The sequence below is a fragment of the Trachypithecus francoisi genome, unplaced genomic scaffold, assembly GCF_009764315.1.
Source record: "Trachypithecus francoisi isolate TF-2019V2 unplaced genomic scaffold, Tfra_2.0 Lachesis_group6, whole genome shotgun sequence".
NCBI classification, from domain to species: Eukaryota; Metazoa; Chordata; class Mammalia; order Primates; family Cercopithecidae; genus Trachypithecus; species Trachypithecus francoisi.
Genome location: NW_022681471.1, coordinates 86,046,213 through 86,072,680, shown reverse-complemented (window position 1 = coordinate 86,072,680; position 26,468 = coordinate 86,046,213). Strand labels below are relative to the sequence as shown.

The window sequence follows — 26,468 nt, the reverse complement described above, 5'->3', positions numbered from 1 at the left end:
CAGCCACATCCAGGGTGAGAGGAGATGCCCCAAGAGTGGAAGGAAGCATCCATCCTATGAAAGGAAGAGAAGGGAACTAACTTGCTCAGCTCTATCCTGGTTCCTTGGCATCCATTACTCCTGGGAATCATCATATCTCCGTGTGGCAACGGCTTATCACCCCAAGTTTTACACTGAGGAAATGGAGACTCAGAGAGGGTGACTCTCCCGAATTCACATGCCTAGGAAATGAAAACCCCAGGATGTGAACTGGATCAACTCCAAAGCCCATACTCTTGCCACTCTGTCACGCAAACTGTGCATGAAATGAGATAGAAAAACCTCCCTCACTCCCACCTCCCTCCAAGCAAAGCATCTCATCCACCCAGGTGCCTGAATTTCTAACATTAGCGCATCACCTTCCTGGGCTAAGGCCTCTCTCCACGGGCTCCACAGTGGGGAAGGGGCGCAGAAGTAGGAGGCAGAGGCAGGAGGTGAGCACAAGGTCTTTTATGAGGCATCAAATATACATTCTTATATACAAGGAGGAAAAAAGACAATGCCTGAACCCCAGCTCCTCTCCATACAGTCCCTCCCACTGTCACCCTCCCCCGCCCCCAAGCTCCAGTGGCCCTGGCCCTTTGTACAGCCAGGGTTCCTCTGTCTGTCTGTACTGCAGCCCGTGGTGGAGAGGGGGAGAGGGAGACAGGAGCTGAGTGAGGAGCTGGATATGCGGGGCAAGAAGAGGAGCTGGGGCTTGTAAAAAATATATTTATAATAAATAAACAGGGCTGCAAAAGGGCTGGAGAGGCAGCGGAGATTCTGATGGACAGAAGGACTCAGGCATTCTGGCTCCCAACCCCAGGTCTGATGGCTTCAATCTCTGCCTCAGGAAGGACATCTTGGGCTCATGGTGGCCCTTTGGGAGCCTCTCTCCCCAGGGCTGATGCTGGGTGCCCTGCCCCAGCGAGGTGTGTGTGGGCGATATCTGTAAAGTGCATTGTCTTCAGTTGTAGGTGGGGTAGGTGTAAGGGAATGGGGGGGCATGCAATATGGGTGAGGGAGGGCAGTGCCCTTCTCATCCCAGACCTGAGCCCCCCCAAAAGCTGTCTGGACTTTGATCAGGATAAGAACATTGCAGGGCGAGGCAAGTTCCTGAAGCCGAAGAGGTCTGGGCTGGGGCCTACTGGAGAAAGGGCATAGACTGGCTCGAGAGAGGAAGCACTGCCCCACGTGGGGCCAACATAAGCAGGGTCCCACCCACCGAGTGAATCGACGGTCCGTGTCCTCCAGCAGGCAAGAAGACACATGGAAGTGTGTGGCCAGGCCCTGAGGTCAGAGAGAGGGCCAAGCCAGCTGAGGTTTGGCCACAACTCTACAGAGCGCTCTCCTAGCCCCACACGGCCAGAGGAGCCCCGAGGAAGCCTTCACCTCGACAGCTTTGGACACCTGCCCTTCTCCGCCAGCCAGAGCTGACAGGGAGCTCACATAGGCCCAGAGGTCTGAGGCCACAGAGCTAGACCTCCAGGGAAAAGTGGGGAAGAGAAGACAGGAGAAAGACAACGAGGATCTCTGGAAGGCCCTCACCACTCCCCAGCGCTGGAGCACCCTGAGTCCAGGCTTCAAGTGGCAAGGATCCTCGAATCTGGAAGGAAACCCCATGGCAACTGCTGGGGGTGAGGGGACGGTCCCAAGGCAGGAAGGACATGGGGAGGAGGACGTTGCTATGTGTATATATTTTTGAAAAAACCGAGGAAGCAAAGAGGGTGTAAGGTCCCTCTCCTGTGGTTCCCCAGACTTTCCTGTTCCCCAGCTCACTCTCTCCATTCATCAGACCACGGTGCTGATCCGGCTTGGCTTGGCCTTGGGGTTTGCACTGGGGGGGTTGGCTGTGCCAGGGGGCCCAGAGGCGTGCAGCGGGCCATGGGGGGAGGTGGGCGGAAGGGGTGAGTGCGGGGTGTGGGGAGAGGGTGGGGGAAGGGGTGGTAGGAGGGGTGGGGCGGGATGGGTGAGTGCGGTGACAATGGTGACTGGGGGTGGTGGGGGTGGGAGTAGGAGCCCCCTGGTGGCCGGATCCAGGGCCCCCAGCCGCGCCTGCTGCTGGCATCATCTGTGGGTGGTGGCTGAAGATGAAGTGCTTAGGGCCCTGTTTGTGGGCTGGAGGGTGCTGGGGAGCAGGACTGTACAGGGGCAGTGGGGATGTGGGCTGGTGCAGGGGGTGGCGGCCATGTGGAGCAAACTGAGGGTGTCCTCCAGCCCCCCGTCTGGGTGCCCTGCCTGGCCGGCCCAAGGTATAGTGTTGGGGCCCTGGGACTGGGCCATGGGCGTGGAAGTGGCGATGTGGCCCCACAGGTGGGGCTGAGGCGGGAGGCGGTGGAATGGAGCCTAGCTGGGGCAAGGGTGGGGGCTGCTGGGGAGGTGGGGGAAGAGAGGGCTGCTGGGGTGGGAGGTAGGGTGGCGGGGCAGGGCCTGGTCCTTGGCAATACTGGGCATGCAGGGCCTGGAGCTTGGACTGCCCATCAGGCAGCACCCCCAGGCCACCGTGGCTGTGGCCGTGGTGATGGTGGTGGTGGTGGTGGTGCGTGGAAGAAGCAGATGAAGAGGAGGCAGAGGCCTGGCCTGTTGGCGGTGGTGGCATCTGGAAGGGCCCCTTGCCCCGCTTGCTTCCAAATAGGGAGCCCAGGAAGGATGAGGAGTTGGAGACGGGCCTCTGGCTCTTGTACTCCTCTGGCGGCGGGGGTGGGGGCGGAGGTGGCATCCTCTGGTGAGGGCGTGGACTGCTAATAACAGACCCCTGGAAGGGGGGAGGGGGGAAGTCAGGCCAGGCTAGATGCCCTAAACCCCCAGCCCTAAATTCCACCCCTGTCCCTGAGGGCTGGAGCTGGGGAGATAGCGAACCCCAAGTTGTAATAAAAACCAAATCACCGTCCTGTACTCATATGTGGAGCTCCCCAGCTTGCAAAGCTTGGCTGTCACATCCACTATCTCATCTGAGCCTCAGCTGGGAGAGGAGAAATTAGCAGTACCTCCTCCTCATCCCCATTTTGCAGGCAGGGAAAAGGTTAGGCCCAGAGAGGCAGAGTGACTCGCCCAGGGTCAAAGAGTAGGACTTGGAGGTAAGAGCTTCTCGTGGCCCAACTCCAAGGGCATCCCTACTCGCCGTCGGCCCTGGGGTTGAAAGGGGGCACGGGAGAGTGGAAGACAGGCTGAGAGACAGGCAGAATGAGGACAGACAGAGTTGAGGACAGATGGAGAGAGTGGTTGGCTGGGAGAGGCAGCCGCACGGTTCTCAGCAGGGAAGGGGGGAGCAACAGGTCCCCTCCTCCTCTGGGTCTCCATGGCCGGGGCAGGGCTCATGCAGAGGACGAGTGGGGCAGGAGCTGGCACTTACTTCGATGGTGCTGTCCAGCGATCCCACGCTGTTACGCCGCCCCCGCTTCCCTGCACCCACAAGCAAGGAGCCCAGCGTCAGAGCAGCAACCCCCCCTCCCTACCCTGCTGGGCTCCAGAGCTGGGCACCAGGCCTGGGCCCCTCCCGGGGACAGACACCCCATTATCCCTTTCCCCCATTGAAGAGGGGGAGGTGGGGAGGAGGAGAGGTGGAGAAGGAGGAGAGAGAGGAGGAAAAGATGGAGAAGGAGGAGTGGAGGTACAGGAGAGACAGAAGAGGGAGAAGAGGAGGAGAGGTGGAGCAGCAAGACAGAGGCACCAAGACTGTGGCCCCACTTCACATTCCCTGGCCCAAACGCTGGGCTCCCCCTGCTCTGACCTGGCTCCCAGGCCCCCTGTGGCGCAGCGCCCAGGACTCTGGGTGAAGGCAGGGTGCGTGTGTGTGTGGCAGGTGGAGGGAAGGCTGGTGGCCAGTGACAGGAGGCAAAGAGGACACCTGGTCCTGTGTCTCCCCAGCCAGGGCAGGGGCCCAGAGGGCTTACCTGCATCAGAGAGGTCTCGCAGGGAACTGCTGAGTGCGCCCCGTTTGAGCCCATCGCCTGCCCCGTAAGTGTCCTCCAGGCTACTGCGGGCCATCGTCCCATTCACTGAGTCCTTGGCCCCTCCAGGCTGTGAGGCGTTAGGCCGCATCATACCTTTCTGCTTCTCCAGCTCCGCTGGGTGGCAGTCGGGGAGACAGGGAGCAAAGGTCAGGAACAGGAGTGAGAGCCCATCTGACTGACCCTAGCCCTCTGTCCTCCTTCCTCCTCCCTCCTCCCTCCCTCTGTCCCCAGGCTTCCTGTTTTGCCCCGTGGACGACCAGCCCTTGTCTCCCCCAAAACTGCAGCTCCATCACCGAAGTACCCTTAGTGCCCAGCTCCCGTCTTGCACCCTCCCTTCCTGCTCAGCCTTCCCTTCATCCCTCTTGGTGCCTGCTCTCCCTGTTCCCTTTCCCTTCCTTTCACCCTTATGACTTCTCCCCTCCCATGCCCTCTTGCAGTCAGTCTCCCAAAGCACCCCTGCCCTTCAAGAAAGAGCTTCATGGCAGATGGTTCACAGTAAGGACGGGAAGGCCCTTCTAGCCTATGGCAAAGGGCAATCTTTCCGGAGTTCAGTCAGTTCTCAGATACCTTGCTCCGGAGCAGAGGGGCTCCTGGAAGGGCAGGAGCAGGAAACTGACAGGAATCAAATCCTCTATTAAGTGCCAGGCAGTATGCTGGGCGCTACACATACTTGATCTCTGTCAATCCTCACAACAGTTCTGAGGTCAGTATTAGCATCCACATTGTGCAGAGGAGGAAACTGAGAATCCGAGAAGTCTTAGAGCTTGCCCGGGGTCATACAGCTGGAAATGGCGGAGCCGACATTCTGGAAGCAGGTCTGCCTGATTCCAGAGTTTGGGTGCTTCCGGCCTCCTTACAGCCCCACCTCCCCACAGAGCTCATAGAAACATGTCTACTGGCCTCCCCTCGTCTTGGGCTGCTAATCCCTCTCAGGATTTCCCAGGATCTCAAAGGATCTGGTGAACTGAAATTTCTATCCCTGCCTCGCTGAGGAGTAGAGTGGCCCTGGAGCTGTGAAGGCCTCACCAAGGAGCTGTCTGTCGCCTCGTCTCTCTCTTTCTGTCTGCCTGCCTCTTTCTCTTTAACACCATGTTACTTAACTGTGACTGCTTAGCCTGGAGAAGAGAAAACTTGGAGGGCATCGGGAGGAATGAGATGTAATCACTATTTTCCATTATATATATATGATCAAAATGACTTGGTGTGACCCCTGGAGAGGATAGGCCACTGGACTGAGCTCAGGAATTGATATGTGGGCAGAGGAGGAGAGAGGGTGGGACAGGGAATATAGATTTTTTTGAATGCCTAAGATGTGTTGGGACATTTCGGCTACCTTGTCTCATTTCATCTCCTCTACTCTGTGAAGGAGACTTCATTACCCCAAATTCGTGTAGGAAGAAACTGGGGCTAGGCGGGTTAGGCAATTAGCTCCAGTTCACCCAGATAATGAATAGCATACCTGGAATCTAAAACTACAGTCCTACCTCCAGTACTCTGATTCTTCTCCCTAATACCTTTCACTAGAAGGAATAGTTGGCTCATAATTAGAGTTCGGGATAATAATGGGGCTGGGAGGTAATGAGCCCCTTGTCACTGAAGGTATTCAAGCAGAGGCTGAAGAATTCTTGAAATGAGCATGGGAAGGTTGGACAAGCTAACCCTCAACTCTGAGATTCTCAGAGGATAGGATTCTTGGTTTCTGCAGGGCACTGTTTCAGGAGATGGGGGAGGAGATGTGGCTGAGCTACTCACACTCCACACGGTATTTCTCCATCTCCTGCACCTCCGCAATGGATTCGCGCAGGTCGGATGTAAAGCGCAGCCGGTCCTGGAGGCTGGGGGCATTGAAGATGATGAGGACTTTTCGCTCCCCACCAGGTACTGCAGACAGCAACTTGATCCCAAACTGGTAATCTGTGGAGAAAGGGGAGACTGGGCACTTCTGTTGGGATTGGTGCAAGGTGGCTCATACATAAAATAATTTTTCTTTTCTGTTCTTTTTTTCCTGATATAACATCTCTCTGTCACCCAGGCTGGAGTGCAGTGGTGTCATCATGGCTCACTGCGGCCTTGAACTCCTGGGCTCAAGTGATCCTTCTGCCTCAAGCCTCCTGAGTAGCTGGGACCATGGGCACGCACCATATGTGCAGATAATTTTTTTTATTTTCAGTAGAGATGGGGTCTCACTATATTGCCCAGGTTGGTCTCGAATTCCTGGGCTCAAGCAATCCTCCTGCCTTGGCCTCCCAAAGTGCTGGAATTATAGGTGTGAGCCACCACACCTAGCCCATGAAATAATTTTTCTACTGTCTAACTCTGATCATGCCTCTTCTCCATTTGAGCATGTTTAGCAGCTCCCCTTTGCCCCAAAGCCCTCAAACTCCTGGTAGCTGTGGCCCCCTTACTCCCTGTACTGCAGGATGTAAAGGCATACAGCTCTGCACTGCTGTCTTGAAACCCTTTCCTTCTCACCTCTGCCTCAACTCACATTGCTACTGCTGCCCAGAATACCATGAAACAAAGCTCCTCCTGGTTCATCCTTCAGAGCACAGCGTGATCACCATCTCTTTGGCCTACCAGAGAACACATGCACTGTGGTTCTCTGCAAGACTATGAGCTAACCAGGGGCTAGACCCGAGTCATACTCCACCCTGGCCTGCCCCTCATCCTGGGACCAAGTAGGTGCTTTGGAGACCCTTAGCCTGGTTGTAAGGGACTCCAAAAACTGGAGCTGGTATAGATGACGGGTGAGCATGGGGGCCATGACATAGACTCTCGGGAGCTGGGATCCAAGAAGGGACTCACATGAATTCTGGAAGAGCTGCATGTGCATTTCCACGAGGGGGAAAGACTGACGGAAACTGTACGTCACCAAGATCTTCTTCTTCTGGAAAATTTTGGTGACCTTTGGCAGGAGTGGGAAAAAGACAAGAGGCAGCGTTTTGGGTGGGGAATTTCCACGTGGCACCTGTTTCTGGTAACCACCCTCCCCTCCCACCCCATTAACAGACATACACACACAAACACACATGCCCACAAGCTGGGGAGAATGGAAGCTTGAGGGACAGAATGGGAGGCATGGAAGAAAACGCAAGTTCCTGACATAATGACCACGCACCACAGACATTTACCACATTTCCAGGAACTAACTGAATCCTGCTCCCTCCAGGAAGCCTGCTCCAACATCCCATAGAGATTTGTAAACCCCTTTTCTGAGCTCCAGAATGATGATTCAGTACCTTTCCCTTGTCAGGCGCTATGCTAGTCCTCTGAGTGTGTGATCACCCCCTGCTGGACTGGAAGGCAGGAGTTTGGTTGTCGGGTTCTGTCACTGGGCCTCACCAGAGCCTGCACTTAATGGCAATCTCTGCTGAACCCATGTAGAGAGTTAACAAGTCTTCCTCTCAACAACCCAACGTCTTTGTCGAGTACTTGGGCATTCTGGACTCAACTAACACAGGTTGCAAACACCTCAGGCGGTCTGCAAGTGGCTCATAAAAGGAAATGTTTTGATTTCAGGATGGCACAATGACACAAAGCACTTTTTTAGGTCCTTTGGGCTGTGAGCTCCCTGAGAACAGGGACTAATTCTGATTCATTCTGGCATATCCGGTGCCTAGCATACAGCTGGACACACACCAGTTTCAGTACCTGAGGGATGTCTACACATTGACTGTGTGGGCCAGGTACTCCTTGGGGTAAGGCAGATTCCACATATAACCTCTTATTTCATTTCATCCTCATAACAACCCTGTGAGGTAGGGGTTAGCTCCATTTCACAGAGGAGGAAACTAAGGCTCAGAGGGAGCATGGAAATACTTCAGCTAAAGCAGCAATCCTCAATTGGGGGTGATATTGCCCCCAGAGGACATGGAGCAATATCTGGAGACATTTTTGGTTGAAGGGTTGCTACTAGCACCTAATAGGTAGAGACCAGGGTGCTGCTAAACATCCTACAGTGCACAGGACAGTCCCTGCAAAGAATTATCCAGCCCCAAATATCAACAGTGATGAGACCGAGAAACCCTGCTCTAAAGGAGAGACCACAGTGGGAACAGGATCACTGTCCTCAAATCCCTGGAGAGTTGTCTTGGAGCAGAAGGACAACACTTGTTCTTTGTGATGCCAAAGGTTAAGTGCAGATGGTTGGAAGAAACCCACAGGGAGACAGATTCTAGCAGTCAGAGCTGCCTAACAAGGCAACTGGCTGCCTTAGAGGAAGGCGGCTTTCTGTCCCTGCAGTCATACATCCAGTGGGCCATCTAGGAAGCTGGACCCCGAAAGTCCCTTCCAACCAGCAAAGTCCTAAGAGTCCCATCCCTAAAAGACAAACATCTCTATTTGTAATGAGCTCAGTTTTAAGAATCACTTCAAGCATCTTTTTTTTTTTTTTTAGACAGAGTTTCGCTTGTCGCCCAGGCTGGAGTGCAATGGAGAGATCTCAGCTCACTGCAACCTCCGCTTCCTGGGTTCAAGCGATTCTCCTGCCTCAGCCTCCCCAGTAGCTGGGACTACAGGCATGAACCACTATGCCCAGCTAATTTTTTATATTTTTAGTAGAGACAAGGTTTCTCCATGTTGGCCAGGCTGGTCTCGAACTCCTGACCTCAGGTGATCCAGCTGCCTCGGCCTCCTAAAGCGTTGGGATTACAGGCATGAGCCACCGTGCCTGGCCCAAGCATCTTTTTCAAATTTTGTTTTTATTATTTATGTATTTATTTATTTATTAATTTTTTGAGACAGGGTCTGGCTCTGTTGCCCAGGTTGGAATGCAGTGGTGTAATCACAGCACACTGCGACCTCTGCCTCCTGGGCTCAAGTGATCCTCCTGACTCAGCCTCCCAAGTAGCTGGGACTACAGGTACGCACCACGATGCCCGGCTAATTTTCGTATTTTTTGTGGAGACAGGGTTTCAACATGTTGCCCAAGCTGGTCTCAAAACTCCTGGACTCAAGTGATTCAAACTGCCTTGGCCTCCCAAAATTCTGGGACTGTAGGCGTGAGCCATGGTGCCCGGCCCACTTCAAGCATCTTGATTACTGAAGATTTCTAGACTGACCTGGGGGTCACAGGTTCACCCCACTTCACACAACCCTATGGGCTACTGAGGTGGACAAGGATATTTCCTACCACTTCCCAGGTTGTAAGTCTGTCATCCCTTTGGTCCTCATATATTCTGTCCCTGTGCGTCTGCTACTATCTCCAAATGAATCTGTGAGGAAAAGGAGGGGCAGAGAAGGCCTGGGCCTTGCCTGAGACCATGCAGATGGCATGGCAGAACACCTCGCCCGCGACACTCCACACACCACACCACACACCAACATCAACATGGTTCACACCAGACTCAGGTGTCAACCTCACTATCCCCCTCCATCTCCTCCCCCACAGTGCTCATACCACAAGGAGATCATTGAAGAGGAAGACCTCTCGCTGATGCAACCCTAGCCTCTGGGGGCGGTTTGGATCTGGCACCTCGTAGAGCTGGCAGCAGCAAACCAGTCGACGGTGAGGGAGAGATAGGACCTAGTCAGGCATGGAGAAACAGGTGTCAGCAAGGCCAGCCCGTCAGCTTCAGGCCTCCTGGCACCTTAAGTTTCAACCGCAAAAAGTTTACCTCTCATACATGTGTATCACTCTGACACAAGGGGTATCAGCAACTAAGGCCTAAACTTTTCTTCTACCTTGTCTTTGCCCCTCTGTCTGGAATGTCTTTCTTGTCCAGCTCTGCATGGTCATATTTCAACTCCCCTTCAAATTTCCATCCCAGCCAGGCACGATGGCTCACACCTGTAATCACAGCACTTTGGGAGGCCGAGGTGAGCGGATCACCTGAGGTCAGGGGTTCGAGACCAGCCTGGCCAACATGGCGAAACCCCGTCTTTACTAAAAACACAAAAATTAGCTGGGTGTGATGGTTGGTGCCTGCAATCCCAGGTACTCAGTAGGCTGAGGCAGGACAATCGTTTGAACCCAGGAGGTGGAGGTTGCAATGAGCCAAGATCATGCCACTGCACTCCTGCCTGAGTGACAGAGTGAAACTCCATCTCAAAAAAAAAAAAAAAAAAAATCAATCCCAAAATTATCTCTTCCAAGAAGCCTTCCCTGATTTCTCCAGGCTGAAAATGGCCTCTTTCTCCTTTCTCCTCTCCTAAACTGGACCGTAAGGCAGAAGTATTATATGCGTCTTTGTCTCACACCCCAACTGGTCTGTGAGTGCCCCCAAGGACAGAGACCACGTCTGATTCATATATATGAATGCCCAGCACCAACTCTGGTGCCCAGTAAAATGCTGGGCTCAGTGGAAAGGCATCCACAAATGTTTGTTGGCTAAAGCCTGTTCTTTTTTTTTTTTCTTTTTTTCAGACGGAGCCTTGCTTTGTCACCCAGGCTGGAGTGCGTTGGCACGATCTCAGCTCACTGCAACCTCTGCCTCCTGGGATCAAGCGATTCTCCTGCCTCAGCCTCCTGAGTAACTGGAACTCCAGGCACGCACCACCACGCCCGGCTATTTTTGTATTTTTAGTAGAGACAGGGTTTTGCGATGATAGCCAGGCTGGTCTGGAACTCCTGACCTGAGGTGATCCGCCCACCTCGGCCTCCCAAAGTGCTGGGATTACAGGCACAAGCCACTGCACCTGGCCTAAAGTGTGTTCTTGCTTTGGTTTTCTGATAACCATCAGCTTGGCCCTTCACTTAGGATGGAGAGGCAAAGCCAGAGGCGAAAAGGATGTTAATATTTATACAGTACCCACTATGGGCCTTGGAATGTGCTCGATGCATTCACTCTGCACCACAGCCTTCTGAGGAATGCATTATCACCCACTCCGTATTGCAGGTAAAGGGCACCTGGGGCTCAGGGAGGTGCAGTGACTCAGGAGGTGCACTTAGTGGCAGAGGCAGACCTGAACCCTGGCCCCTCTGCAGCCTTCCAAGGCACTTACTGGTTTCTTTCCAACAATCATGCGCTCCACAGCCTGCACCTGGACACATGGTCATCGTTGGTCCGCAGTTCACGCCCTTGGATGCGCTGGTAGATGCCCACCAGGAGGTCTCGGGGGATGTCTTCACCATTGTCAACCCCTGGGGGAGGGAGTAACACAGGGATATGTCACATGATTATGGGCACTGGGTGGTAGGGATGCTCCACAACTCCCACACCCAGGCACGGGCCATGACAGTCAGGACTGAGGGTCAGTGGGTATCCTCAGCCCCTTGGCCAGGATTGGGGCAGGGAGGATGTCCTTCAACACAATAGCCAGTTGCTATCTTCCCCGGGGTGGGGAATTTTCTCTCAACAACTCAGAATACATTGTAATTAAAACAATCAGATACTATTGTTTGCCTTCCTAATTAGCAAAAATAATTTTAAATGAAATCCAGTGCTAGGAAGAGTGCAGGGAAGTGGGCATGTATGGTAACATAACTCTTTTGGAAGGTAATTTGGCAAGAATCTAAATGTTTGTACACAGTGATTCTTCTTCTAGGAATCTACCTTAAGGAACTACTCAGAAATATGTGCAAGAATGCTAGTGCAGGCCAGGCATGGTGGCTCACACCTGTAATCCCAGCACTTTGGGAGGCCGAGGCGGGCAGATCATGAGGTCAGGAGATGAAGACCATCCTGGCCAACATGGTGAAACCTCATCTCTGCTAAAAATACAAAAAATTAGCCAGGCATGGTAGCATGTGCCTGTAGTCCCAGTTATTCGGGAGGCTGAGGCAGAATTGTTTGAACCCGGGAGGCAGAGGCTGTAGTGAGCCAAGATCGGGCCACTGCACTCCAGCCTGAGCAACAAGATTGAGATTCTGTCTAAAAAAAAAAAAAAAAAAGATTGCTAGGACAGGCGTAGTGTAATCCCAGCACTTTGGGAGGCTGAGGCAGGTGGATCGCTTGAGGCCAGGAATTCAAGAGCCAACCTGGGCAACATGGCAAAATCCCATCTCTACAAAAAATACAAAAATTAGCTGGGTGTGGTGGCACACACTTGTGGTCCTAGCTACTTGGGAGGCTGAAGTGGGATAATAGCTTGAGCCTGGGAGGAGGAGGTTGCAGTCAGCCATGATTGCACCACTGCACTCCAGCCTGGGCAACAGAGCAAGACCCTGTCTCAAAAAATAAAATAAAATAAAAAGAATACTCACTAAGTGTTACTTATGGGGACAATTTGAAACAACCTAAATTTTAACAATAGAGGAACAGTTAAGTAAAGGATAGTATATCCATTTAATAAAATAATGCACAGCTATTAAAAACTTGACATTTACAAAAACATCTCGATAGCTTGAGAAAATTGCAGTAGCAAATTATGTGAAAAGAGCAAGACAAATTGCATGTATAGTATGATCTGAGCTATATAAAAAGTTACATATGCATGAGGGAAAAGATTAGAATGCACCAAAACATTAACTATGATTGCCTCTAGGGGGCAAATTTTGGGTGATATAAGAAATTTTCTAATTTTCTGAATCTTTCAACATTTCTGAAACAAGTGTGTATTACCTTCATTTATTTGCTTCTTTATTTAATAATTAGAGTGGAAAAGATACAGACACACACACACACACACACACACACACATATATTGAGAGACAGAGGGAAAAACAATGGATGAATGAATGATGGCAAAATTATAGGAGACAGCTCCAAATGGCCTCTGATCTAACTCCCTCCTCCCATCTTCACCATCCTTCTCCATTTCTGATTGCTGAGTGAAACCTACTCACTCTTCTCTCTAAATCCTCTACTAGAGAAAATGTTTTCTGGGCAGGATGTGGAGGCTCACACCTGTAATCCCAGCACTTTGGGAGGCCGAGTTGAGGCAAGCCTGGGCAACATAGCAAGACCCTGTCTCTACAAAAAATTTAAAAATTAGTTGGGCATGGTGGCCTGTGCCTATAGTCCCAGCTACTCAGGAGGCTGAGGTGGGAGGATCGCTTGAGCCCAGGAGTTCAAGGCTGTAGTGAGCTCTGCTAGCACCACGGCACTCCAGCCTGGGTGAGAGAGTGAGACCCTGTCTCTGAAAATAAAAAACAAAAAAAACAGAAAACAAAAAGGAGAAAATGTTTTCTTCCTTGGAAATGCCACATCTCCTCCTTGGACAGGTGCTAAAGGAACATTCTATATTGCACTGACTTTCTTACCAGAGCAGCCACAGCTGCACAAACCCAATGGGCAGCCAATTTGTCTTGTTTTCAGTTTGCTTTTTTCTTTGACTCTATTTTCCTCTTTCGTTTCTGCTTAAATAATCTTAACATCTGTACCATTTTTAGTAGGCTGCTCTTTGGTGATAGGGAGGGCTCGACATCAGTAGAATAAGCAAAAAGAGCAAGGTGACACCTTTCATCTGGCATTCAAGGCCCTCATATATTGGTTCCATATATTGGAACCTCATATATTGGGACCCTCATATATTGGGACCTTCCCAACCCATCAGTGACCTCATCTCAATTGTTCTTCTTTCTTTTTCTGAAGACAGAGTCTTGCTCTGTCACTCAGGCTGAAGTGCAGTGGTGCAGTCTTAGCTCACTGCAACCTCTGCCTCCCAAGTTCAAGCAATTCTCCTACCTCAGCCTCCTGAGTGGCTGGGATTACAGGCACGCACCAACATGCCTGCTAATTTTTGTATTTTTAGTAGCGACGGGGTTTCCCCATGTTGGCCAGGCTGGTCTGGAACTCCTGGCCTCATGTGATCCACCTGCCTCGGCCTCACAAAGTGCTGGGATTACAGGCGTGAGCCACCGTACCCAGCCCTCAGTTGTTCCCTAAAGAAAATAAATGTTCCTGCCTCTGCGTCTTTGGTATTCTCACTGGTAGGTAAGCCCTCCTCTATCTCTATTGTGTCACCTTCTCCATGCCTTCAAGACCCACCTTAAAATAAAAATACTGCCTCCTCCGGGAAGCTAGCTAGAGGTGGGCTCTTCCTCCTTTGAGCTCTGACTGCACTTTTGGCCTCTCTGATGTCACTGTTCACTTTCTGTCTTATGTTAGTTATCTGGGTGCTACAAGTCAGCCTCTCCCACACACGGGGAGCTCTCTCAGAACAGGGAGTATGGCAGATTCCTCTCCATTGTCCTTGGCACCCATCGTGGGGCTTGGCACACACTAAGTGCTAAGTGTTGACTGGCTGGCTGGTTGTTTGGTCGAGTGATAAATGAATGCATGAATAGAGGAAAAGGTACGCAAAATAATTAAATGAGTCCTCATGGGCATAAATAAGAGAGGGAAAGAGGGAGTGAGGAAAGGAGAAGTGAATGACTGAATGATGAATCAGAATAAAGCCTTGTAAGAGTCAGGACTTTAATCTATCATGTTCACTGCTTGAACCCCAGGACCCAGAAACCTGGTGCACAGTAGAAGCTCAGTACAATGGGCAAATGACGATTTGAGTGAATTAATAAGTGAATATCCTGGGAACATCCAGCTAGGCCAGAAAGTGACAGCATCACAAATAATTTCCAAGGAACAGATGGGATCTCCTGCATCCTTCCCCACCTTAACCCCCACTTTCCCTTCCCAGGTGAAGGGCAGGAAGGCTGATAAGGAAGTCACCTCTCAGGTTCTTGATGAAGTCATCTAGTTTCATCTTTCGTTCAGCCTTGACGCTGGGACTGTACATGTCGGTATTGAGGAGGATGATGGCAAAAGCAAGGATGAAGATGGTGTCTGGGTTCCGGAACTGGCGCACGAGGGCTGGGTTACAGACACAGTACCGCTGGCTGCAGGGCAGGAGGGGTCAAAGCCAGACTCAGGAAGCAGCCATCTCTGCCTACCCACCACCCACCCAGTCTGACACCAGCAACCCTTTCCTGCAAGAAATACTTTCTTGATCTCTGGGTCTGTCCTCTTCAGAGCTTCCCCTAGACCAGCATGTAAAAATTACAATCGCTACCTTTTACAGAGCTCTTCTAGGGGATTTATGTACATTGTTTCATGTAATCCTATCATAATCCTGCAAGGTAGCTACTGGCAGTCCCATTTTAAAGATGAAGCGACTGAGACTCAAAGTGACAAGGTAACTTGCCCAAGATAACAGAGCTGGTAAATGGTGAAGCCGGGATGAAAACCCAGATATTTCTCTTTTTTTTTCTTTTTTTTTAATTATTATTATACTTTAAGTTCTAGGGTACATGTGCATAACGTGCAGGTTTGTTACATATGTATACTTGTGCCATGTTGGTGTGCTGCACCCATCAACTCGTCATTTACATCAGGTATAACTCCCAATGCAATCCCTCCCCCCTCCCCCCTCCCCATGATAGGCCCCAGTGTGTGATGTTCCCCTTCCCGAGTCCAAGTGATCTCATTGTTCAGTTCCCACCTATGAGTGAGAACATGTGGTGTTTGGTTTTCTGTTCTTGTGATAGTTTGCTGAGAATGATAAACCCAGATATTTCTAACTGCAAAGCAATCCTTCCCCCATTGTGGGAAACAAGTTCTCAGCAACTCCTGTTTCTCTTCTAAATACCCTAAGTGGCAGAGCCAGGATTTAGACTCCGGCCTACCTGATCTCTAAAGCATTTATAGTAGAGTAAAATGGTTAAGGGCATGGATGGATCATGGACTTAGACACACACAAGTTCAAATCCTGGTTCTACCACTTATTCACTGTATGACCCTGGGCAAGTTACTTAACCTCTCTAAACTTCTGATTTCTCCTCTGTAAAATGGGAATAATAATAGAAGTGCCTACTTTATGGGGTGGTTGTGATTATTCGGTGAAATAATCGTGTAAAGTGCTCAGCTCAGCACCTGATACCTAGTAAGTGCTCCGTGAATGTTAGCTGTTATTGCTGATGTTGTTGTCACTTATTGAATGCCCATGTCCCAGAGGCTGAGCTAGATACTTTACATGCACTACCTCTGATCCTCACAATTGCCTTGCAAGATAGGATTTATCATTTCTGTTTTATGGTGAAGAAAGTATGAGGCTCAGAGAAGTGACTTGTAAACACATACTACATTGATGCCCACAGGAGGGAGGGGCAGCTTCACAAGTGGGAGACAGGCACACCTGAAGGCTTCGATGAGTCGCTCCACTTTCTGGGCCTCACCCTGAACCCGGATATGGGACTGGAACTTCCGGAGTGCGTCATCCAGATCCATGGAGGAGAAGTCCATCTCATCCACCACACAGCTAAGGAGCAAAGAAGGGGGTGTGGTGCTTTCAATTCCTCTGCAGAAAACCTCTGACCCACCTGGACCTGCTCAAATGGACCAACACCCCCACTGATACACTCCCAAATTCAGGACCCGTGGCCCGAGCAAGTACACATGAGGACAGAATGTTTGAAATCAAATCCATCTCAGAAAACTGAGGCAAGGCATGTGGTCACTAAAGGCCCTTTCCATCGAGCCACTCCAGAGACGGGAAAACTGAGGCCCAAAACAGGCCACAGGATGAGCACGTCTTGCCCAGGGCCACACAGAAGACTTTAGGAATAGAGCCAAACAAGATCAGACCCCTTGGGGCAGAAGGTAAGGGGGCAGGAAGGTCTATTCATCCTGTTTTGAAAAGCTTATCTGAGCTAAAGGGACAGGCTGCCCCCTTCCTCCCTCTTGCTGTCCTTTTCCAGGAATCCCTGGCCCAGCCTGCCCCATCCTGGGGTCCTCACTCCAACACGTCTCTGTTGAACTGCTTCTGCCGGTTCCCTAGGAATTCCCCTATCATCTGCCGGCTGAGGCCTTTCCGCTCCAGGATGAAGTGAGCCACTCCCACCGGTGTGTCTGACAGGAAGCCCCGCTCGATCAGATACTGGATACCTTTCTCTGGCTTCCTGCAGAAAGAGGGGAGGTAGATGAGATGACTGTCCTCGTGGAACTGTGCTCTCTGTCTCATTTGTTGAACTCATTTTGGGCCCAACTAAGTCCGGCCTCAGAGGACCAACAAAGTCAAATACATAATTTGATCCAATCCCATCATGGTGCAAATGAGAAAACTGAGGCCCAGAGAGAAGAAGCCACTTGCCCATTTCGAGGAGCTTCAAATCCCAAGGTATCTTCAACCAACATCCCCCTTCACTGGACCTACACCACAATTGAAAGAAAATCAGTATCTAATGAGAGCCGCTCTACGCCAGGAGCTTTGACATTCCCAGCAAGAACCGAGGAGCAGGGTTGAGCACCTTCTCTGTGAGTCACAGACCCTCAGAGTAGGGAAGAAGTGAAGAGGTTACTTTGTTCCATATCCCACATCCCACGCAGGCAGGTCTCACCAACTTCCTCTGAGTATTCTATAGACAAGGTGCTCCCTAGATTTCCAGGGAGCTGGGCCAAAATCTGGGTCACAGTTATCCCATACTCAGAACCCCAGAACCTTAGGACCCCACAAGGTTAAAATTTAGAAGGGACTGGTGCCATAGGAGTCTCGGATCCATCACTTCCCCGTTGTATGACTTTGGACAATTCCTTTTACTTCTCCAAGCCTTGGTTCCTTATCTACAAAACAGGAACACTACTGCCTGCCTTGCTGAGTTATTGTAAGAATTAAATATAGGTGGCAGTGTTTAATAAGCTATAAAGATGTAAGGCATTCAAGTAATGGCTTACATTACATTTAATGTTTTCTAATTACATCTAATGTTTTCCAATTATTTTCTAATCAAATGTCACACTCCCACCTCACTCCTAAACACCTGGCAGAAGACCAGCCACCTAGAAAGAGCTTAGTCACAGTCACTGAAGGGTCCAGCACACCACCCTGCCCCCAACATGTCTCACATACACATTCTGCTAGTGGTAGGTGGAAAATAGAAGCCCAGGGGAGGAATGCACCTTGCCCAGGGCTATGCAGCAAGTCTGGCCAAAGGCCCACTCGGGAGCCAGATCTCCTGTTTCCCAGGCTGGGGCTCTACATCATATCACCTCCCCTCTAAAAAGGGAAGGTGGGGAGGACTAGGTTCAGAATCCATTTAGTGGGGTCATCTCACCCAAGATCGCACAGTCAGCCAGAGACAGTACTAGGACTGCCCAGGTGTGTTAAGGGACTCTCTACTCTTCCACCCTGTTGCCAATCCTCTTCCCTGAATGTCTGGGGAGAAATACCGTTCCACAAAATGAAAGGATGGCAGAACCGGGATCACTGCGTGGAGTTCTGTCCCAGGAACTCAAGTACCCGTGGCAGGGTAGGAAAGGGCGAGCAGGCTAGAAGGGGGAGCACGCACTTGTTGAAAAGGTTGAGGCCAATTCGGTAGTGCCGCCTCTGGACCACATCATTGTTGAAAGCTGGCGAGTCCCAGCTGTGCCTTGTCTCCCGCTGGTAAGTCTGCTTGCACAGGCCGGTGGCCGGAGGCTCCCTTAGACTGTCCCGAGAAGAGGAGCCAGAGCTGCAGTTGATGGTCTCATTGGAATTGCTGGAGCTCTCGAGGCTCTCATTATCTCCACCATCAGAGTTCTCGCCTGCTGCCTCGCACTTCCCCAACCTCCGACCCCCAGCCACGCCACTGGGCCCAGTGCCACTGTTGGGGGCTGGTGGCAGGGGCCCTGGTGGGGCTGGGGCTGGGCCCTCAGGGGCTGGGTAGTGGCGGTGTGGGATCGGGGCCCTGCCTGGTGGCCCCTTGTGCTTCAGGGTCCCATGGGGGCTGCAGCCATCAGCCTCATACACCAGCTGGCGGTGGACAGAGCCGCGATCTGAGCGGTCACTCAGGTCCACGGAGCTGTCACTAGGAGGCTCAATGGTAAGCAGGGGAAGGTGGGCGGCCCGCAGCCGGAAATCCCGGCACTCCAAGCACCCGGGACCCCTGCGAGTGCCTTCCTCACGGCTACCGTCTTCCCGGGTTCCTGATGGCACTGGTGGAGGAACTGGCGGGAGAGGGGCTGGCGCCCAGAACTCGGGCCGGCCCTGGGGTGGGGGTTCTGTGCTGGGCAGTCGCTCAGGGGATTGTTGGGGAACTGTGTCATCCAGGTAGAGGGGAAGGTCACTGAAGGATGTGGCCGAGCTGTCCTCTTGCTGTTCCTTTGACTCCCGCTTCTCCAGCTGGGCTGACCCTGGCTCCTCAGACATGGGCCCTGACGGGTGGCAGTTCAGGGCTTCGTCGATGGATTCAGCCAGAGACTTTACCTGTGCAGGCGGGGGAGGAGAGGAGGGAAAGGGAGAGAAAAGAAAGAAAGATAAAGGGAAGAATGGTGGAAGGTGGGAATGAGGGGGTGGGTAAGGGAAAAGAGGGAGTCTTCCTGGTAGGTCAGCAAGGAGGGTGGATTCCCCTCCCCCAGCCCTGACAAGCTCTCTGTGGTCTATAAAATGACTCCCAGGGAACCATTGTGAACTCACAGGAGCTGGGACTAATGCCCATGAGTTCCCCCACTCAGCTCACACCCCAATACCTCCTTTGTGTCCATTTAGACTCAAGCCAAATGTTACCTCCTCCCTGATTCAAGCCACATTCTGCCTCTGCCATCCCCCAGGGTAAACCAAAATCCCAGCTTCCTCTGTGGGAATTCTCTTAGGAAATCCATAACATTTGACCTTGAGCGTCTGGACCACAGCTGGTAATGCTCTTTCCCTGTGGTATCCAGACCTAAACTGACCGCTTATGATCCCTGCCTCCTGGTATTCACACCTTAGGGTACCACATTGTACCAGAGTTAGTCTGTGTGACAAACAGCATATGGCAGAAGTGAATGTATGTCACTTCTGAAATTAGGTTTTAAAAGACTGCAGAGGCTGGGCATGGTGGCTCATGCCTGTAATCCCAGCACTTTGGGAGGCCAAGATGGGAGGATCCCTTGAGCCCAGGAGTTCAAGAAAAGCCTGGGCAACATGGCAAGACTCTATCTCTACAAAAAATAAAAACATTAGCTGGGTGTGGTGGCACACACCTGTAGTCCCAGTTACTCAGGAGAGTGAGGCAGGAGGATCACTTGAGCCCAGGAGTTTGAGACTGCAGTGAGCTATGATCATGCCACTGCACTCCAGCCTGGCAACAGAGCGAGATCTTGTCTCTAAAATTTTTATTTGTTTTTTTGAGACAGAGTCTCGCTCTCACCCAGGGTGGAGTGCAGTGGCATGATCTCAGCTCACTGCAACCTCCAACTCCCAGGTTCAAGCGATTCTCCTCCCTCAGCTTCCCCAGTAGCAGGGATTACAGGCGCGCACCACCACGTTTGGCTAATTTTTGTATTTTTAGTAGAGACGAGATTTCGCCATGATGGACAGGCTGGTCTCAAACTCCTGACCTCAGGCGATCCGCCTGCCTTGGCCTCCCGAAGTGCTGAGATTACAGGTGTGAGCTACTATGCCCGGCCAAAAAAAAATTATTTAAATTTTAAAAAAAGACTGCAAAAAAATTTTTTTTAATTTACAAAATTTAAAAAAAAATTTAAATGACTGCAGCTTCCATCTTGAGTACTCTTGGTCGCTTGTCACTTGTACTCTTTCTCTCAGACCCCCCAACCTGGGGAAAGCCCATCACGAACAGTCCTATAGAGAGGCCCACAGGGTGAGGCATTGAATCCTCCTGCCAACAGCCAAGTGAGTGAGCTTGAAAGCAGACTGCCAGCTCCAGTCTAGTCTTCAGATATTGCAGGCTCTCCCTACAGCTTGACTGCGACCTCATGAAAGGCCCTGAACCAGAACCACTCAGCCATGCCACTCCCAGCTTCCTGGCCCCCAGAAACTGTATGAGATAATAATGTTTATTGTTTAGGCTCAGTCTCTTGGGTCAGTTTTTTTTTTTTTTTTTTTTTGAGACGGAGTCTCGCTCTGTTGCCCAGGCTGGAGTGCAGTGGCCGGATCTCAGCTCACTGCAAGCTCCGCCTCCCGGGTTTACGCCATTCTCTCGCTTCAGCCTCCGAGTAGCTGGGACTACAGGCGCCCGCCATCTCGCCCGGCTAATTTTTTGTATTTTTTTAGTAGAGACGGGGTTTCACCGTGTTAGCCAGGATGGTCTCGATCTCCTGACCTCGTGATCCGCCCGTCTCGGCCTCCCAAAGTGCTGGGATTACAGGCTTGAGCCACCGCGCCCGGCCTTGGGTCAGTTTTAAGCTACCAATTTGGGGGTAATTTGTTACACAGCTAACAAATAACGGATATACTTCCCCATCAGACTTCAATAGCACTCAGAGCTGGGACCAGACCTGGTTCCCAGACTGATCTCCTATTCCCCATTCCTCCCTTGAGGGATGGATCCAGGCCTGGTTTCTCTTTCTAGCTCAGCTCAACACATTGCTTGACACAGAAGTGATGTTCAATTAAATCTTTGTGGTATGAATGAACAGATGAATAATATAGATCTTCCCTTCAATATTCCTGTCCTTCCCTCCACCTCTTCACCAGGTCCAAGGAGGCATGCCCAGGCTGATGGCAAGGCCAGATCATAGAGGATAGAGCAGAGTGACTTTTTCTCTTATAAAGCTTCATCCATTCATTCAACAATCTCTACCAAGTACCTTCTTAGTTTTAGGAAGAAAACTAACATGTACTTAGCAGCTACTATGTACTAGGCGTTTTCATATATATTACCTGTATAGTTGCACTGAGTCTTCCAAACAACTCTAAAAGGGTTTTCTCTCCATTTTATTTTCTCTCCATTTTATTGATCATGTTTCAGTGTGGTTAAACAGTTTGCCAAGGCCACACAGTTGGGAAATGGCAGAACTGGGATTCACACCTGGGCAAGTATGTTGACACACCCCAACCCTAGAACGATCTCCCACTACCTTTACTGCGTTACAATCCCACCCCTCCAGGCTTTTGCTGATGCAATGCCTATGTAAGCAACACCCTTCCAAGTATTTCTAACTTGCTAAATCTTTTCTGTCTGGCAAGGCCCAGCTCCAATGCTGTTTTCTCAAGTAGGTTTTCTGTGGTTCTCCAGAAGAAAGTTTCCTCCCCTTCCTCTGGGTTCCCAAGGTACTATACATTATACTACAGCCTTTCTCATGGCTCAGAGCACACTCTACTTCAGGAGACAGTAATGCACACATGTCTGCCATTTCCTACTGCACTGGGATCCTTGAGGACAAGGACCAATTCCTCAGTCTCCTCCTCTATTAAATGGGAATAATAATCCCTGTCTCACAGGTCTGGTGTGAGGCATACACAGCACTGGCACACAGTAGGAGCTCATTACCTGTGAGTTAAGCTTTATTTTATAGTAGATCAAGTTCCAAGTAGTGAGAACTTTTTTTTATTTGTTCTATACACCCATATATATTTTTCCCACAAGAAGGGAACAGCATGGAACACTCATATTTGTAACTTGCTTGTTTTAACAATGTAATTTCTGGCCGGGCGCAGTGACTCACGCCTGTAATCTCAGCACTTTGGGAGGTCAAGGCAGGTGGAACACCTGAGGTCACGAGTTTGAGACCAGCCTGGCCAACATGGTGAAACCCTGTCTCTACTAAAAATACAAAATTAGCTGGGCGTGGTGGCACATGCCTGCAATCCCAGCTACTCCAGAGAGTGAGGCAGGAGAATCACTTGAACCCAGGAGGCGGAGGTTACAGTGAGCCAGGATCGTGCCATTACACTCCAGTCTGGGTGTCAAGAGTGAAACTCTGTCTCAAAAAAAGTAATTTCTATCTTGCCAGTTCTTTCTCATTATTCTCACAGTCCCAACTCAAATGGTAGCTATTTGCTGTTACTAAACGCCTGTCACGCAACTTCTTTCAGTTTGCAATCTAGGTAAAAAGTAGCAGGAGTAGCCAGAGCATGGGGATGGAGAAGAAAGGCCCTTTTCAGGGATCCTGACCTGTTTGGAGAAGGAGTCCTCTAGTTCTGTGATGTCATTAGAAAACTCTCCAGATGTGGTGACGGAGCTTCCACCACCATCGATGCCCCCACCACAGGAGCCCCCATATGGGAGCCCCCGTTCAAGCCGGTGGCTCCGGGCACCAGCCATGGCACCCTCGTCCAGCGAGGCAGGCTTGCCCTCGAAGTACGCGGGGTTCTGTGCCTTCTCATACTCCTCAAAGGAGAATTGCATACGCATGTTGGAAAGGATGATGCGGCGGGACATGCGGCTCTCTGAGGCTGAGCTGCGTAGCCGCTCAAAGTTCTTGTTCATGCGGTACTGGCGGAAGGCTGTCTGGATGGTCCTGGCAGCTCTGCGGCTCAGGAAGGAGCCCCCATACTTCCTCTCCAGCATTCCACCTGGCAGAGAAGGGTCGAGGGGAACAAAGTCAGAAAGTCATGGCAGCCTCATCTCCCTAGGCACTCAACCACACCACCCCCACTGGAGTCACGGCTGACTGCTTACAGCCACAAAAAGCGCCAGGCTAGGTGCTCAGTGTTGTCTCCTCACTTGAATTTCAGATAACACTGGTCAAATGGGATTGGATTATGTTTTGTTTTCTTATTTGCAAGAAGAACATATTGATTATTTGAAAACAGGAAACAAACAGAGAAGCCGATAAAAGAAAAGCAAGGTAAAAATACATGGAGAGCAAGAAGGAAAGAAAGGAGAAGAGAGAGAATGAGAAAGGAGAAAGAGAGAGAGAGAAAGAAAGGAAGAGAAGGAAGGAAGGGGAGGAGGGAGGAGGAAAGGGAAGGAGGGAAGGAGGGAGGGAGGGAGGGATAAAGGAAGGAAGGAAGGAAGGAATTTCCTTCATTCCAAACACCTAACTAGAATATGTCCTTTGGTTTAGGGTATGTGTTTTCATATATGTCCTTCCAGTTTTTCCTATATGTAGTATTTTGTTTTCCCTCCACCTTTTTTTTAGCTAAATAATCTATTGTATGGCACTCTTCTGAAAAGGTCAACTGATAATGTGTGCTTCCCGTTAGACTGAGTTTTTTGGGGACCAGATCCAGGACTCATTCATCTTTACATCTCCAAGACCTGGGCAGGGAACTCAGTAAGTGTTTCTTGAGTGAATACAAGCCTCAGTGGATGGGTGGTGAATGAGTGCATCCCCAGTGGGGTGAAGGGTCCTGGGCCAGTCTTCTCCAATTCCAGCCTCATTATCCCTCCCTGATACCACCCCTAAGAGCCACATCCCAAACCCTCCCCTGGCGCTCTCTTGCATCCCGACTCCCATTCCCAACCAGACTGCCTCTGCTGCACCTTCTTGTCCTGCAGGTCTGTGGAGAGTTCATAGCTGTCCGATAGGGCCTTGGAGCGCTTTATCTCCTCCTCCTCCTGCTTCCTCAGGGCGACACTGGCTGGCTGGAGGCGTGCCCGCTGAGCCCAGGGAAGGCCCACTCCAGCAGGGGGGCCCCCCATGTGGCTGCTGGAGGGGGGCGCTGGCTCAGCCGGTAGGGGGTTGGCTCCCAGGACTATCAACCGCTGTGCTCAGGTCACTGCCTGGGGCATCACCCTCCACACTGTGGGGATGAGATAAGATGAGCCAGGATGTTGGGACAGGAGAGGGGCCTACTGGCCAGACTGAGAGTGGGTGAGCCTGATCCCTGCCCCCCATCCCATCCACCCCAGCTTCCTCACAGATACAGGGACCCAACACTTACAGGCCACGGTGAGTCCTAGCTCTTGGACTGTCTCCCCACTCCCACCCAAGTCCCTTCCCTTCCAGCCCCCTTGCCTTCACAGCAAGATCCTCTTAGACTCCTTTCCTCAAGGATCTCTTTGGTCCTGTCCTCCTCACCCCTCACAGCCTTCTCCCCGAGACCACTCTCCTCCCAGTCTTGTCTCTTCATGCCCTTTTTTCTGTCCCCTCACAGCTCCACCCCTTCCCACAGACCTCTTCCCCTTACAGCTCCATCCCCTCCTGGCCTTGTCCCCAACACAGTGCACTGTGATTTCCCTCCCAGTCCGAGTCCCAGCACCACCCCAGATTAGCTCCTTCGAAGCGCCACTCCCTCCCAGCCCTGTCCCAGTTGTGTGAGGCCCACCCCTGCACCCTGCCCACCCAGACTCTCCCCTCACCTGCCCAGCCCTGCCCCCTGCAGCCTGGCCCCTGCCCCTGGTGCTTGAACTCCAGGCCAGGCCAAGCCAGTTCCCAGGGTTCCCTGGCTGCGAGGGCAGGGCCAGCAGCAGGGCAGGGCGAGCAGCGACAGTGGGAGGCGCCTCCCATCCAGCATCCTCACAGGTAAAGAGCAGCCCTGCGGGGCAGCTTCCTTTTTCTCCTCATGGCCTCCTTTGCTCAGCTGGGGGAAGGGGGCAGGGGGGTCTCCACGCGTGGCAGGAGCTGGGCCCTGGGATTGCCCGCCCTGGTTTCCCAGAGCTGTTGCTCCACCAGAACTGCTCCCATGGTGCCATGGCAACCAGGCTGCCAGGGAACCCAGGTGGCGACAGAGCCCAGGGGCCTTGAGCCGAGCCTGCATGGTGAAGAGCTACAGAGGTGGGGAAGACAGGGAAGGAGTCGGGCGGGAAGGAACACGAAGGTGAGGCATGGAGGAGGCTGTGGGGGGAATAGGTGTGGCTGGGACCCAGGAATGGTTTCATCATGGGGAGCACAAGGTTGGAGGCTCTTGGCTGGTAAACAGGCAAAGGGGTACCCCCAGCCCCTATTTGGCAGAGGGGAAGGCAAAGGGCAGAAATAGGCTGGGGTGGGTACTGGGGGGTACCCTACCAGTGCAGGAGCTTAGCTGCAACAGGCCTGCCAGCTTTGCAGCAGAGCGCTTTGCACTGGGGGCTGGATGTGGCGTGAAGGCTGTGCCCACGAGGCCCGGTCCCGGGCTGCAGCACTGTGGAGCTCGGCTCGCCCTAGGGGGAGCTCCCACCCATTGCTCACCCTCCACCCCAAATTCTCGTCCCTCCGGAGCCTGGGACGGTGGCCCTGACATCACCCCCGCTCCAGGGTTCAGCCCCAGCTCAGCCCACCCCCGGCATCCAAGATGTTCCTCTCCTCCCTGCCAGGACTGCAGGATCATGCCCACTAATCTCTCAAACCTCCCCTCCCAGCACACCGCTCAAGCCCAGTTTTGATCAACTGTCTCCTGTATGCATGAACCATCATCTATAACTTCCACTGCTCAGAAGAGATAGCCCAAGTCCCTTATTCTGACATTTGAGGCTTCTCCAAGATACAACAGCTAATATTTATAGACCATTTAGTACATTTAGGTACAATTGTTACCACGTCACACTGAATAACCTGTTTACTCTTCAAGACAACCATATGAAATAAGTACTGTAATTTATCTTCATTTTACACGTAAAGAACCTGAGGCCCAGAGAGGTTAAGTAACATATCTATGGTCACACAGCTACTAATGATAGAGCCAGGATTCAAATCCAGGCAGTCTGACTCCAGAGCCCACACTCTTAAACATTAAGCCATACTTCAGGGTTGGCTGCCAGCCCCCTACTCCATCCACCTGTCATTCCAGCCTGGCCCAAATCCGGCTTTTCCCAAATGCTCCATGCTTTCTATCTCCAAAACTGCTCATACAGTACCTACCACTTGAAATGCAATCCCCATCGTCTCCGCCATCTGCAATCTGAGAAATTCCCCCACATCCTAGTTCCGTCAAGTTCAGGTCATATGCCACCACTAAGAAGCCCTCCTGAATCCCGCCTCCAGCCAGAAATTATTGCTGATCCTGTTCAGAGCTCCCACACACAGCACATGTCTGTCCTGCTTTTTATGGCACAGG

At 51.6% G+C, this 26,468-nt stretch overlaps 1 protein-coding gene across 1 annotated transcript in view; it reads right to left on the bottom strand.

The window, feature by feature from the left end:
- Nucleotides 1-1,657: 1,657 nt before the first annotated feature.
- Nucleotides 1,658-26,468, bottom strand: part of IQSEC2 (IQ motif and Sec7 domain ArfGEF 2) — a 90,267-nt gene continuing 65,456 nt past the window's right edge. The window contains 18 exon segments of the mRNA XM_033201158.1: nt 1,658-1,874; nt 1,876-1,967; nt 1,970-2,053; nt 2,056-2,773; nt 3,371-3,420; nt 3,912-4,085; nt 5,724-5,885; nt 6,777-6,876; nt 9,370-9,495; nt 10,914-10,957; nt 10,960-11,052; nt 14,522-14,688; nt 15,984-16,106; nt 16,585-16,746; nt 18,133-19,028; nt 22,663-23,063; nt 23,958-24,169; nt 24,171-24,236. Coding sequence (XP_033057049.1) covers nt 1,794-1,874; nt 1,876-1,967; nt 1,970-2,053; nt 2,056-2,773; nt 3,371-3,420; nt 3,912-4,085; nt 5,724-5,885; nt 6,777-6,876; nt 9,370-9,495; nt 10,914-10,957; nt 10,960-11,052; nt 14,522-14,688; nt 15,984-16,106; nt 16,585-16,746; nt 18,133-19,028; nt 22,663-23,063; nt 23,958-24,169; nt 24,171-24,236 — 3,751 coding nt within the window. The 3' untranslated portion in view covers nt 1,658-1,793.